Raw genomic sequence first — 15,891 nt, forward strand, 5'->3', positions numbered from 1 at the left:
GTAGCCCAACGGTTGCCTTACTTGTGTAGTTTCACGGCGGCAGCCTAAGCTACGTTATCAGCGTAGCCCAACGGTTGCCTTACTTGTGTAGTTTCATGGCGGCAGCCTAAGCTACGTTATCAGCGTAGCCCAACGGTTGCCTTACTTGTGTAGTTTCATGGCGGCAGCCTAAGCTACGTTATCAGCGTAGACTGCCGCTGTGAAACTACACAAGTAACTACCATACTGTTACCGGGAACTGCATCTCTGTCCCCGGCAAGCCTACTCAGCGCCTCTCTCACACCGCCGGTGCCAGCATGATCCCCTTTCTTTGGTGGAGAGGAGATCATGCTGGTGCCGGCGGAGAGGCACTCCATCTGTTTGACACGCAGGAGCGTCTCAGACGCTCCAGCAATGAGACGCTCCTGCATCTGAGTAGCTATTACAGCAGGGTACAGCAACCCTGCCTACAGGGTTAGGGGTTCTGTAGTGCCTTGTCAAACCCCCACTATCCACGGCAACCCGAAGCGTGGCGAGGGGATGCGTTACGCATCCTCCCAACCTTTTCATACCCCCACTATCCACGTCGGCATGGAGTTCATTTTATTTAGTGTGGCGAGCGAAAAGGTCGGGGGGGACGCGTAACGCCTCCCCTCGCAAGGCTCGCTGCACTCGCCACGCTTCGGGCTGCCATGGATAGTGGGGGTTTGAAAAGGCCTAACCCTGTAGGCAGGGTTGCTGTACCCTGCCGTAATAGCTACTCAGACGCTGATAACGTAGCCAGGGACGCTTAAGCGGCCGCAGGAACACTACGCTACTTCTGACTGACTACGCTAACTAGGCTGGCAGCGGGAACACTACCTTGATGGCGTAACTGCCACCGTGAAGCTACACAAGTACTCAAAAAACACACACAAACACTCATTGTTGCTGCAGTCATGTTAAACGACCCATCTAGATTAGTCCCTAGTCCCGATCAAGTTTACTAACGTTTTTTCGGGTGTATCTTTCCCTGAAAATGCATCTTATTTTCATTGCTATGTGAATAAGATGCACAAGCAAACTATGCTGATTAAAATATGTGGTGTGTGTAAATTCTGTGTGTAACTGCAGCTGCATCTGTGTACATAATTCTACTTTAGTGTCAGTAGCAACGCAGATTTATTTACACAGAGGAGCTGTCGGCTCTCATGCAACCTCTGTAGCACGACTCATAAAGTGCGGAGGATAGACAAGGAAGGAGGATCATTTTTCACTTAATTTATGTTGGTGTATCTGTCTCTAGAGCTAGAGTTTATATAAAAGTATTTTTTGTGACTGTAACTATGAAATTGCTATGTTATCTTTAGGTGCCCATTTGGGATCACAATTATCAATACATCAAGGATTTATTGTGACAATAATCTCCAGAACGGAGACTTGGCACAATTTATTGCATGGTATGTGGCCCTTTAAGGTGTGAACCACCGATGCATCTATCCACCATCGGCTAGTGTGTACGAGTGATATATCTGTGAACTGCGTCGTTCACAGATATATGGCGTAGGCTGTGCAACACAGCCGATGCCCGATATATCTAAAGATAGATCGGCGCATCTTGCTGTGTGTACACACACACACACTTCCCGCCAACTGCCCGTACAGCCACACCAGGTGCCATCAGTGATTGACAGCTCAGTAGGCTGGCACATGCAAAAGCACCTGCCCATTTGTGTTAGTCCCGATGGAATGGACAGCGTGTATGGAGAACACGTTGCCCAAACCGACTATAGATATATCTGCAGATCGACTGGTACCCAGCTTTAGTTGTCAGTAGTATCATTTGACATTAGCTTTTACTGGAGCAGAAAGGGGAATCCCAACATTCAACAGATGCTACCCCCATTTTTTAGCTCCTATTGGTGTGTCAGTAGATGAAGTCCCCCACCCTCATCATTTTCATTCATTAATCTTTTCAGTGAACACAGAACACCAGTGGCTACTGAATGGAGTATGTATCGGGCATGTGGATACGTTTTTTTTCCTTTGAGGGGATTGCTGTAACTGTCACAATGGGGCAGCCTTGGACTGGCCCGGCGGGGGACCAGGGGATTTTCAACCATGCCCACATTTTTAGGTGCGTGGGTCCTGATGAAAACTTTTAATGTCACCAGCCAGCCACTAGCAGATGACCCGGTGGCTGCAAAATGCCTCTGTTATTGCCACCCTGTGTTTCATCACATGCCGACACCCCCCCTTCCCCCCCGTGAGCCTCTCCCCTCTCAGTCTAACTATGCTGTGGTGGAGCTAGTCCTCCTCGGTGAGAGAGAGAGAGTGAGAGAGAAAGAGAGAGAGAAGACAGAAGAGAGAAGAGAGAAGAAGAGAGAGAGAGAGATTGTATTTAGTAACAAAGGCACTGACAGGGGCCTTTGTTTTCCATTTAACTAATTTTTATTAATAAGGGGGAAATTTACTAAAGGAAATTTGTAAAAAAATAGGTGTATTTGTGTCCAGAAATACACTTATTTTTGACATTTACTATCCCCAAAATACGGCAATTCATATTCGTATTGATAGCACATCAATACGACTACGATTTGCCGTATTTTCAGGATAGTGAATGTCAAAAATAAGTGTATTTCTGGATACAAATACACCTATTTTTTTACAAATTTCCTTTAGTAAATTTCCACCTAATTTTCAATTTAAAATGTTGATACATAGCAAATTGTAATCATAAACATATGTATAGGAATACAAATGGGCCATGTTCACAATCCTGTGACCTACTAATGAGATGTACATTCTGAATATGTTAATAACAGCGGAACAATTACTAGTCTATGCGTACAATATATTACAAATAATTGTATATTCAAACTTAACATATTAATTTACCATCTGACATGTAATTAGAAACAGAGATGATGCAAGATTGCTTATAAACTTTGGAACACGCGAGACAAGAGGGGGGGGGGGGAAAGGAAGGGAAACGATCATGGTATTTGTGTGATAAGAGTAGTTTTTTACTATCATGCTGTCACGATCCGGGTTCTACGGCAGACCATCTTACCAGCTAAGTGCCTCCGCAGGCTCAGCTTGCGGTTCAGATCCCATCTCAGCCGGCGTCCTGCCTGCCGTGCGCCATCCCTGCTGTCATCATCCAGTCCTCTCAGCGCTGCTGAGACTGCGGCTGCGCGGTGCACCGCTCTCCTGGCTCCCAGAGACAGTATCCAGCGCCCGGCATCCATCTGTCCGCCGCCATTGCTCCCGGCCACAAGCATGGCAGCAACAAACACTCTTTCCCGCCAAAACTGACATGGGGGCTGCCATGTTCATTTCAGTCACATGTCTGCACTGTCCAATCCTGAAGGTTCTGATCTCCCTGTCATACTGCCCCGGCCAATCCTGGCCACCCAGTGGGGATAAGTATGCTGGGAGCTCTCAGAACCTTTGCTAGTGCTTCAGTTGTCTCCAGGGTGTGATCAGCTGTCCTTGTCTTGTTCAAGTTGTTTTCTTGCTGGTGCATATTATCTTCCATCTGCAGAGTACTCCAGGCATACCATCTCCTGTGAAGTCCAGGTTATACATCTCCTGTGATCCTGCATCTCCGGCCCAGCATTCCAAGCCTAGCTCCAGGACTCTGGTCCATCGATGTTCCACCATCGTTAGTCCGATACTCCGGACCTACAGTCTTCCTGCAAGTCCGATATTCCGGACCCACAGCTCCAGCTCCAGTCCGTCATTCCGGACCCACAGTTTTCCTCTTCAAGTCCGTTGTTCCGGACCCACAGTCATCATCTCCATATTCCTTCCGATGTTCCACCATCGATTACATCATCCGGACCAGCAGTAAAGTATTGCCATTACAGTGACTTTGTATATTCATCATCTGCATACTTTACTGTCTGTGTGTACAACCATCTGCAATAATAAAACTCGGTTGTATCTTACCCTGACTGTTTTCTGGCTCCAGGTGCACTGTCACGCATTGCATGCGTAAGGGTCCTCTCCAACCTCCCCGGTTCAGGTACCGGTCCAGGTCCCCACCAGAGGTCTCAGTCACGTCCACTCAGACCCCTGGTGTGACAGTAAGCACTAGCCAAATGGATCTAGCCGCGAGCCAAGCCCCTCCACCCAGCCCGGTACAACAACTGGCTGTACGCTTGGATCAGCAAGAAGCTGCGCAGGGTCAAGTGATCCAATGTCTCCACGACCTGTCTTCCCGGCTGGATAAGCTACAGACCACTCTCAGTGGCCCCGAGCCTGTCAGTGTACCTTCCGTGTCTATTCATCCTCCTGTATTGGCTGCTGCACCTCGTCTTCATCTCTCTGTGCCCACCAAGTATGATGGGAATCCGAAGACCTGCAGGGGCTTCCTCAATCAGTGCGAGATTCATTTCGAACTGCAACCCAGTAACTTCCCTACTGAAAGGGTCAAGGTCGCCTACATCATCTCCCTCCTATGTGGAGCAGCGTTGGAATGGGCGTCCCCATTGTGGGAAAAATCTGATGCCATCCTGTCCAATTACAAGAACTTTGTGACATCATTCCGACGCATCTTCGATGAGCCTGGGCGAGCAGCGTCTGCCTCCACTGAACTCCTCCGACTCAGGCAAGGATCCAGCTCCGTCGGGCAATACCTGGTCCAGTTCCAGATCCTTGCATCCGAGCTCTCCTGGTGTAATGGGGCCTTATACGCAGCCTTCTGGCAGGGTCTATCCGACCGCATCAAGGATGAACTTGCTACAAGAGACTTACCGTCTAGCTTAGACGATCTTATCTCACTTTGCATTAAAGTGGACCTGCGCTTTCGTGAAAGGGCTATAGAGCGCAACAGAAATTCTCCAGTTAAAGTGTCGACTCCAGCTAAAATGCCAACTCCCTCGTCTTCTTTTCCTGCTACTCCGGTGGTCCATCCTAAAGAAGAACCCATGGAGATAAACCGTTTCCGTCTATCTCCAGGAGAACGGCGACGCCGTAGACTGGCACAACTCTGCCTATACTGTGCCGACCCAACACATCAGATTTCTGCATGCCCAAAGCGTCAGGAAAACTCCTCCTCCTAGCCCATCAAGGAGAAGGTAGGCTAGGAGTAATCAAGTCCTCTCCAACAGCAATCGATTGTGTTTTGTCAGTCTCCATACGAGTTGGCCAGCATTTCAAGACTGTTTCTGCTCTTCTTGATTCCGGTGCTGCTGGCAACTTTGTGACTGCTGAATTGGTCCGTAAGTGGGGGTTACCCACTGAATGTCTTCCCCAGACTGTTTTCCTCACTGCTGTGGATGGCAGTAGGATTCCTGATGCAACAGTCTCCCGCAGAACTTTGCCACTTACTGTTAGAGTGGGAGCTCTGCACACAGAACTTTTGTCTTTCCTGGTACTACCCAGAGCCACTCATGCTCTGGTCCTGGGCTTACCCTGGCTTCGTCTTCATAATCCTCGTCTTGATTGGAAGACATCCGAAATCCTTTCCTGGGATCCCTCCTGCTCCGGTACCTGCCTTCAAAAGGTACTTCCATCTCGTCATTCTTCATCAGATGCAACAGACCTTCCACCTCTTCCCTACAGAGAATATTCTGATGTTTTTAGCAAATCTGGCGCTGATGTTCTGCCTCCTCACAGACCCTGGGACTGTCCTATTGATCTTGTGCCAGGTAAAGAACCTCCTAGAGGTAGAACTTATCCGTTATTTCTTCCAGAAACTCAGGCCATGACTGACTACATTAATGAAAACCTGGCAAAGGGATTCATTCGTCCTTCATCTTCTCCTGCTGGTGCAGGATTCTTCTTCGTGAAAAAGAAGGACGAAGGTCTACGTCCGTGCATCGATTATTGTGGTCTCAACGACATTACTGTGAAAAACAGATATCCGTTACCCCTCATCACCGAGTTATTCGACCGTGTCAGTGGTGCGACCATCTTCACTAAACTCGACCTGAGGGGTGCATATAACCTTATCCATATACGAGAGGGCGACGAGTGGAAGACGGCGTTCAACACCAGAGACGGCCACTACGAGTACCTCGTCATGCCCTTTGGGCTCAGCAACGCCCCAGGCGTATTCCAGCATTATGTTAATGAGATATTTCGGGACATTCTATATCAACATGTAGTTGTATATCTCGATGACATCTTGATCTACGCCAATAACATCGAAGAACATCGTTATTGGGTCAAAGAAGTCTTGTCCCGACTCCGAGCCAATCATCTGTATTGTAAATTGGAGAAATGTGTCTTCGAGGTGAAGTCTATAACCTTCCTAGGGTACATCGTCTCCGGTTCTGGTCTTCAAATGGACCCAGGAAAATTGCAGGCTATTCAAGATTGGCCAATCCCCTCTACGCTGAAAGGTGTTCAACGTTTTCTCGGTTTTGCCAACTATTACAGAAAATTCATTCGCAATTTCTCGTCTATTGTGGCACCCATCACTGCCTTGACTAAGAAAGGGTCTAATCCAGCGAAGTGGCCGGCTGATGCCATCGAAGCCTTCCACCTGTTAAAACAGAGGTTCACTTCAGCTCCTGTGTTACGACAACCTGACACCACTCTACCCTTCATCATCGAGGTCGACGCCTCCTCTGTGGGCGTGGGGGCAGTTCTCTCACAGAAAGCGCCTGATGGACGTCTTCACCCCTGTGGGTTCTTTTCTCGTAAGTTCCTGCCTGCAGAGTGTAATTATGCCATCGGTGATCAAGAACTCCTCGCCATCAAATTGGCACTAGAAGAGTGGAGATATCTTCTAGAGGGCGCTGTTCATGAGGTCACAATTATCACAGACCACAAAAATCTTCTGTATCTCAAGTCTGCTCAATGTTTAAATCCACGTCAAGCCAGATGGGCGCTCTTCTTTTCCAGATTCCGTTTCAAGCTGTCATTCTGTCCAGGGACTCAAAACCGAAAAGCTGATGCCCTTTCCCGATCATGGGAGCAAGATGGTGAGTCTAAGTCCACAAGTCAACACTTTATTATTGACCCGGTGGCCTTCTCCGCAACAGGAGTAACAAATCTCACGCCCCCTGCAGGGAAAAGTTATGTAAAGCCAGCTCTACGAAAGAAATTGCTCTGTTGGGCGCATTCTTCAAAATTCGCTGGCCATGCAGGCATTCAGAAAACTTATGAGTTTATCACCAGGTCCTACTGGTGGCCATCCCTCAAACAGGGTGTACAGGACTTTGTGTCTTCTTGTGCTAAGTGTGCCCAGCACAAGATCAGTCGTCAGTCTCCTCCTGGGCAATTGATGCCATTGTCAGTACCACATCGTCCCTGGACTCATATTTCGATGGACTTTGTAACTGATCTTCCAGAGTCTGACAAATTCAATACCATCTGGGTGGTTGTCGACCGGTTCACCAAGATGGCTCACTTCATTCCCCTCACCGGTCTTCCGTCAGCTTCCAAATTATCTCAACTTTTCATAAAGGAGATATTCAAGCTTCATGGACTGCCTCTAGAAATCATCTCCGATAGAGGGGTCCAATTCGTAGCCAAATTCTGGCGAAGTCTGTGCTCCCTGCTTCAAGTCAAGCTAAAGTTTTCCACAGCTTATCACCCTCAGACAAACGGCCAAACGGAGAGGGTGAATCAGGATCTTGAAGCTTTTCTACGCACATATATTTCTTCTTCTCAAGACGACTGGGCTCAACTTCTTCCATGGGCAGAGTTCTGCCACAATAACCAATACCACTCTTCAGATGCCACTCCATTCCTCGCCAATTATGGGTTCCATCCTCGAGTTCCTGACTTCAGTATGCAGCCTGTGTCTTCAGTTCCAGTGTTCGACACGACCATCCGGCAATTCGTCAAAGCCTGGAAGCTCATTCGTGCTTCTCTCCTGAAAGCTTCCAGCAGGTACAAGAAATTTGCCGACAGGAAACGCAGAGCTGTGCCAGCCCTCCGTCCAGGAGATCGTGTCTGGCTGTCAACCAAGAACCTTCGTTTGAGAGTGCCATCCATGAAGTTTGCTCCCAGACTGATCCGGGCGTTCCACTCCAAGTTTCCCCGCAAGCCGAAAAGGTGTCCTGGGGCCACCCCTAAAGGGGGGGTGCTGTCACGATCCGGGTTCTACGGCAGACCATCTTACCAGCTAAGTGCCTCCGCAGGCTCAGCTTGCGGTTCAGATCCCATCTCAGCCGGCGTCCTGCCTGCCGTGCGCCATCCCTGCTGTCATCATCCAGTCCTCTCAGCGCTGCTGAGACTGCGGCTGCGCGGTGCACCGCTCTCCTGGCTCCCAGAGACAGTATCCAGCGCCCGGCATCCATCTGTCCGCCGCCATTGCTCCCGGCCACAAGCATGGCAGCAACAAACACTCTTTCCCGCCAAAACTGACATGGGGGCTGCCATGTTCATTTCAGTCACATGTCTGCACTGTCCAATCCTGAAGGTTCTGATCTCCCTGTCATACTGCCCCGGCCAATCCTGGCCACCCAGTGGGGATAAGTATGCTGGGAGCTCTCAGAACCTTTGCTAGTGCTTCAGTTGTCTCCAGGGTGTGATCAGCTGTCCTTGTCTTGTTCAAGTTGTTTTCTTGCTGGTGCATATTATCTTCCATCTGCAGAGTACTCCAGGCATACCATCTCCTGTGAAGTCCAGGTTATACATCTCCTGTGATCCTGCATCTCCGGCCCAGCATTCCAAGCCTAGCTCCAGGACTCTGGTCCATCGATGTTCCACCATCGTTAGTCCGATACTCCGGACCTACAGTCTTCCTGCAAGTCCGATATTCCGGACCCACAGCTCCAGCTCCAGTCCGTCATTCCGGACCCACAGTTTTCCTCTTCAAGTCCGTTGTTCCGGACCCACAGTCATCATCTCCATATTCCTTCCGATGCTCCACCATCGATTACATCATCCGGACCAGCAGTAAAGTATTGCCATTACAGTGACTTTGTATATTCATCATCTGCATACTTTACTGTCTGTGTGTACAACCATCTGCAATAATAAAACTCGGTTGTATCTTACCCTGACTGTTTTCTGGCTCCAGGTGCACTGTCACGCATTGCATGCGTAAGGGTCCTCTCCAACCTCCCCGGTTCAGGTACCGGTCCAGGTCCCCACCAGAGGTCTCAGTCACGTCCACTCAGACCCCTGGTGTGACACATGCATCACTGATATGTTATGATCACCATATAATCAATCCGAGTTGTAATCTACGGTCTATGTGTATTTCTATACTAGAGGAGCAGATTAGGACACAAATAATATTATCCATATCTTCTCAGAATAATCAGGAAATTGTAAGATTATTGTAAAGAGGACATGACTTTGTCATACTGGGGGGGGGTCCAGAGAGCTAATTAAAGGGTTCCATTTATCTAGGAAGGAGTTGATAGAGGTATACATGCCAAGCATCACTGAGAATCTGTCAAACAGCAAGAGTTGAAACAATTTCGACCTGAGTTCGCAGAGGGACATGGTAGATGTTACTGTCCAGTGAATAAGTATCATTTTCTTTGTAAGGGTAAGTATAATCGTCAAAGAAATATGTTTCTTGACGGTAGGGGGAATGTTCCAGTTACTGAAGTTTAAATATAGACAGGCTAAAGGGTCTGGTTGCAGGTCAACCGACAGGAGTGAGTTGATGAAATGGAGAACCTTGCTCCAAAATGTCAAAATCTTGGAGCATGCCCAGAAGCAATGGAAAAATTTAGCATTGGCCATTTCACATTTGTTACATTCTCCTGTCGCTTCAGGGGACATGTGTTTACTTGGTGCCGGAACAATACACAGGCGGTGAATCATTTTAAAATGGACTTCTTGCAAATATGAAGATTGCAAGATTTTGAGAGTTTTAGAGAAGTTTGAGAGTAGTATCTGCAATGAGGTTACCTCAGGGATGTCCGCCACCCATGATTGACTTAGGTGAAATAAATGAGCGTCAACTGTTGGGATAAGCATCATGTCATATAGATAGCTTGTTTTATATTTGGAGTGATGTAGGTTAATGAAAATCTTCTCAAGAGGGTCAGATTGCGGAGGGGTTATAAGAAGGGAGAGTATAGATGTTATATAGTGTCTTGTTTGAAGATACATGAAAAATTGTGTTTTCGGCAGGTCGTATTGGGTTTGGAGGTTTTCAAAGGAGAACAGAGTTCCACCTGGGTCAAATAATTTAGTTGCTAAATCTAGGCCTTTGTAATGCCACTCTGAGAAAGACGGGTTGGTTATGGAGGGTGGAAAGTTGGGGTTACCCCATATGCAAATGAAGGGAGAGATTTTGGGTTTTCTACTCAGCCTTCTATTAATTTTAAGCCATGCTTCATAGGTACTTTTGAATAGTATATGATTTAAAATTTCTTGTGGAATAAGAGGGATTTGTGAATGGAGTAAGGCGCTGGTAGAGTAGGGGTGAAATATATTTTTATCTAGGTCATTGTCAGTGTAAGTCGATTTATTGTATAACCAGTCTGATATATACCAAAAGTGTATTGCCTAGGTGTAAAGTTGGAAATTGGGAATTTTGAAGCCTCCTTGAATTTTCAGGTGCATTAATTTTGTGAGGGACATCCGGGGCTTCTTACCTACCCATAAGAATTTGGACATGAGTTTGTTTAATGATTGAATGTCAGCAACAGGGATTATACAGGGGATCATTTATAATTGATAAAATATTTTTGGGAAGATAATACTTTTCAGTACCGCAGCCCTTACCAATAATAAGATTGGTAGTTTGGTCCAACTGTCTAGTTGAGAGGAAATTTTATTTATTAATGGCATGAAATTAGATTTATACATTCTTCTTCTACGTTTTTGGTGATGGTGACTCCTAAATATTTAATGCTATTTGGTTGTATATTCAATTGGGTGATAGTGGGATGAGTGTTGAGATCACTGGATAGGGGTGTGAGAGGTAATAGTTCGGTTTTATTAATATTAATCTTATATCCGGAGATGGGGCCAAAGGAATTAATTAATTGCATAATTGCTGGAAGAGAAGTCAATGGGTTGTAAACAAATAATAAAAAGTCATCTGCAAATAGTGCTAGTTTTAATTCTGTATTCTTTAAGTATATGCCAGTATATGCTGTGGAGTTATGTAGAGCTATTGTATGGGGTTCTATTGAAATGGCAAATAGAAGGGGAGATAGGGGGCAACCTTGTCTCGTTCCCTTTTGGATATCAAACGGGGGGGGGGGGATAGAAACCCATTTGGGAGTATTCACAGGGGACTTTAATATAAAACTTATCTTATGGAAAGTACATTTTGGCCCAGAACAGGTGATGATGGCATATTAAATTAGAGGATCACCCAAAACGAATTCTTTCTGCACATTTTACATCTACCCCCCTGCAGTGCACATGGTTTTGTCCATCTAAGAAGGAATTTGCCAGAAGGAGTAAACCAGAATAAGGCCCATGGTCTCATTTTTTATACTAGAATAAACAAGCCAAATAACTTACAATTTGAAATGTAATTATTGTCCATTATATAAATCATTTATGTTTCAAACAATATCTAATGCAAATATAAATATTTTTATTTCTATACAATATTAATCATGTACAATTTTTAATGCACTTTAAAGTAATTGATTGATAATATAATAACTGTTATGTTTATGAAGAAAAATAGTCTTACCTTACACATGAAACAATAGAAAAGAATATAGTGATGAAGTATGTAATGGAAAAAAGTGGGATCACCGTTTTTGTTGTGCCTTCAAATTCTTGTTGCCGAGATACTGACGTGAAATAGGAGATCTGGTTTAGAATGAAAGAAAACAGAAAGAAAAAAAAACCAGGATGAGTGATTATAGGATTTGAAAACCCATCAATAATATATTCAAGTATGAGACATAAGCTAAAACATTGGGGGAAATGTAATAGGATGAGAGATTCAGAAAGTGAGAGATTTGGTAAGAAATCTCCATTTGTTTTAAAGCGGCAATCATTTACAGTGAAAAACCAGTTTGATTTTGAAGTGTAAATGATTGCCGCTTTACTAAAACTGGAGATTTCTTATCAAATCTCTCACTTTCTGAATCTCTCATCCTATTAAATTTCACCCACAATGTTCTGAAAACCCCCCCATAGATACTCTAACGGTGACCATACACTGCTGCGAGGGATCGCATGCTAGCTGCACTCATGTAAAAATGTGACAAATGACACCAGTGTACGGTCACCTTAAGGTGCCATGACTCAGAAATATTTGGGAACCACTGAGATATTCACTTATCAGCAGGGCAGCCGAGAGGGGGAGGGAGTGGGTACTAATTACCCAGGCCCAGGCTTGCTGGAGGGGCCCTGCAGGGGCCCTGGTCCGACCCCTCCCTTCCCCCTCCATCCCTCCCAGGTAGCAACAGCAGCACACACTTCTACAGCATGTGCTGTGCTGATAGCAGGCTCAGCATAAGCATCTCACTGACAGCATGTGAGCTCATGCTAAGCCTTCTGTCAGCACAGCACATGCTGTAGGTGTGTGCTACTGCTGCTGAGTTTAGAGTTTTTAGAGTTTTCTTTCATCCTCTTCTAAACATTTTGGGTGGCGTGGCCTAAGTGCGGGAGGTGGCCACACCTCCCACACTTAGGCCACACCCCAAAATTTTACCGGGGCCCGGCATTCCTCTCGGCTGCCCTGCTTATCAGCTCTGATCTAAGGTCCCCATACATTACTGCAACTCTCCGAGGGTAGACGCCGCAGCCAATCCTCCATGAGCCGCCTGGGATCTTCCCAGGCGGCAGTCACGTATGTGATATATTGCATGGGGCCATTTTGCATGCGAGATATCACATGCAATCCCTTCCCCCACTGCCAGGAGGCAGTCCGAGTCAGAGGTCGGAAGTTAAAGCAGGTCCAATCCCGACTCCGATCTGGTGTGCATGGGACCGTGCATCATGTTAGAGGCTTGGATGAGTATCTTCTATTGTTAGATGTGATAAGCCTATAAATATTACTTTTATGAATTTTGCACAGACAGTAAATGTAACAGTATCTTGCACTTTAATTATCCATTATATCCAACTAATAAATCACATATAGCAAAGTGTGGTATAATACCATATTCCCCAATCTCCTGCAGTGTCTCTTGGTACTGGGAGAGATGTCATGATGTCTTTCACAGTCCATTCCCACAGTGCCCTGTTCCGATGAGCCACAGCATTTAGGCAGTACTGGAGAATCAGGACTCAGTAGAGTGAGCACAGGTGGGCCAGCTTCTAATTGAACTGATTCTGAGGACACGGGATGAGGTTTATGAAGCTGGCAGTTAAAAACCGGTGCTGGAATCCCAACCAGCGGCCACAGCAGTGCCAGAATCCCAACATCAGTGGAAATGATAAAAAATAAAAACCCTCTAATGCTTGTACAATAATAATAATAATAATAATAATAATAATAATAATAATAATAATAATAATAATAATAATAATAATAATAATAATAACTGGCAAAGGCTGATTGTATAACTCTTTGTCCCCTTGTTATAATAACACCTTTAGATGCAATTACAGCTTACCCCATGTCAACCTTTTGACTGTCGACCTTCCCCATGTCAACTTAATGCTTGTGTCGACATAATGACCGGTCGACCTCACCCATGTCGACCTTCAGTCATGTCGACCTTCCTGTATGTTGACCTTCAGTCATGTCGACTTTAATGTATGTCGACCTAGTGGTGTCGACCTAATGCTTGTCGACCTAGTTGCTGTCTATCCAATGATCCATACTCATTTGGTTGGTTGCACCCGGCAGACTACAGTGCCCAATAGGTTCTTAAAGTCCAGGTATGCTGGCACTTGTAGTTCGTCAAGTGCCATCATGCTAGGGCAGGCTTGCTGAGATTTGTAAGCTGCTTGTAAAGAACAAAATTAAAACTTTCTTTACTATTACCCGCAGTAGCGGATTTACCACAATGCAACCAAAGTGGCTGTGTATATCCCAGGGAGTCCGCCCTACAATCCTCCAGCTACAATCATGGGTGGCAGGGGCATGGGCACATGCTGCATGGTGATGTATTAATATGCTATTATACTCTGTTTTTTTTCTTCATGAAACTGTATGCTGGTCCTTTACTCTCTCATCTGGCATGGTTGGGTAAGTGTAGTTTTTTATATATCCAGAGAGTGATGTATTTTTCGGGTCACAACTACCCTTTAAAGGGTTAAGAAGGAGCCTTCCTGCCTCAGAGAGTGTGCTTTGCAGCCAGGTATCAGAACCTGGTTCACCTTCTCCAAAGGCAAGATGGAGGAAATGTTTTGTACTGTACACTAACTTCTGTGGTGGCTGTACAACAGACCACAAAGGAGCTGTTAGTAAGCCTCAAAAAATTGAGTAGTCTACCTCTGGCCGGTTAAAAAAGTTGGTGATGACCCAGAGGCATAGCTTCTCATTTTTATGAGAGTAGCACAACATTTAATGTGGCCGCAAGTCAGCTGAGCAGATAAATTAGCTCCTTACCTCACTGGGGAGTCAGAGAAAGCCAGACAGCTATTCTGGCCTGTAGGAGTCATACCACAGCAGGTAAAATACAGCATTTCAGAGACTGTACCCTATCTCCAGGGGAGTCAGTCCAGAAGCAGCTGGCTGAGCTCACCCTATATGCAGGGCCACCATCAGGGGGGTGCTATAGGGACAATGGTCCCGGGCCTGGCCGCTCTGACAGACAGGCTATCTCTGCTTGGCCACCAGCACCCCCTTCACTGCAGCCACCCGCCACACACCCACAGTTGCCTGGCCCGGCCGAACCCTACAACAGCGTCACATTCAGAGACAGTGTCACTGGGAGCCCCCACAGAAAGCCCCCACGTGATGACATCATGCTGCATGCTGAATTCCTTGCAAGGAGCATCCCTCCAGCAATTGGTGAGGGAGCCCACTCGTAAGGACGCAATATTAGACTTAATACTTACAAATGGTGACAGAATATCTGACATAAATGTGGGTGAAAATCTGGGATCCAGTGACCATCAAGCAGTATGGTTCAAAATAAAGACAGCGACTGACTCATCACACACAAAAACAAAGGTGTTAGATTTTAGGAAGGCTGATTTTGTAGAGATGGGAAACTCTGTAAGGGATTCTTTGGCAGAGTGGAAGAACTTGGAAGGAGTGCAGGATAAGTGGGAAAAATTAAAAAGTGCAATTCTAAAAGCAACAGAACTTTGTGTCAAAAGAGTTAGGAAAAACACAAGAAAAAGAAAGCCATTGTGGTTTGCAAAATAAGTAGCAAGTATTGTGAAAGCAAAAAAGTTGGCCTTTAAGAAATTTAAGCAGACGCAGAAGAATGAGGACAAAGAGGTGTATCTTGTTAGACAGAAGGAGGCTAAGAAGGTAATCAGATGTGCAAAAGCAAAGGCTGAAGAGAAAATGGCCCAGTCAGTGGGTAAAGGGGGGAAAACTTTTTTTAGGTATATAAGTGAAAGGAGAAAAACAAAAAGTGGAATAATTAGACTGAAGACAGAGAGTGGAAGTTTTCTTGAGGTGGACAATGTAATAGCAGATAATATTAATAATTATTTTTGCTCAGTATTCACTGCTGAAAGAGAGGGGAAGGGGCCACAGTTAAGTTGCGAGTATAGTCAGAAAACTGAGGGAGAGACAAGTACATTTACAGAGGAGAAAGTCCTCACAGAACTCTCAAAACTGAAAGTGGATAAATCAATGGGGCCAGATGGGATACATCCAAGGATACTAAAAGAGCTTAAAGGGGAGCTGGTAAAACCAATAACAGAATTATTCAACCAGTCACTAGCTACTGGAGTAATCCCAGAGGACTGGAAAACAGTGAATGTAGTCCCACTGCACAAAAGTGGAAGCAAGGAAGAGGTAAGCAACTATCGACCAGTGAGCCTTACATCAGTAGTAGGGAAATTGATGGAAACACTCTTAAAACAAAGAGTTGTAGAATATCTAAAAAAAAGCAATTTACAGGATCCAAAACAGCATGGGTTTACTGGGGGAAGATCATGTCAAACAAATCTTATTGACTT

General features: G+C 45.7%; 1 protein-coding gene across 1 annotated transcript in view; it reads right to left on the reverse strand.

The window, feature by feature from the left end:
* The window catches only part of LOC146079727 (patched domain-containing protein 3-like), a 71,608-nt gene that overhangs the window by 40,442 nt on the left and 15,275 nt on the right, over positions 1 to 15,891 (reverse strand). Inside the window, exon 2 of the mRNA XM_083186386.1 lies at positions 11,540 to 11,661. Within this exon, the coding sequence (XP_083042512.1) occupies positions 11,540 to 11,661 (122 nt within the window). The remainder of the gene's footprint in view (positions 1 to 11,539; positions 11,662 to 15,891) is intronic.

This window comes from Crinia signifera, chromosome 5 (assembly GCF_055691185.1).
Source record: "Crinia signifera chromosome 5, ASM5569118v1, whole genome shotgun sequence".
NCBI lineage: Eukaryota > Metazoa > Chordata > Amphibia > Anura > Myobatrachidae > Crinia > Crinia signifera.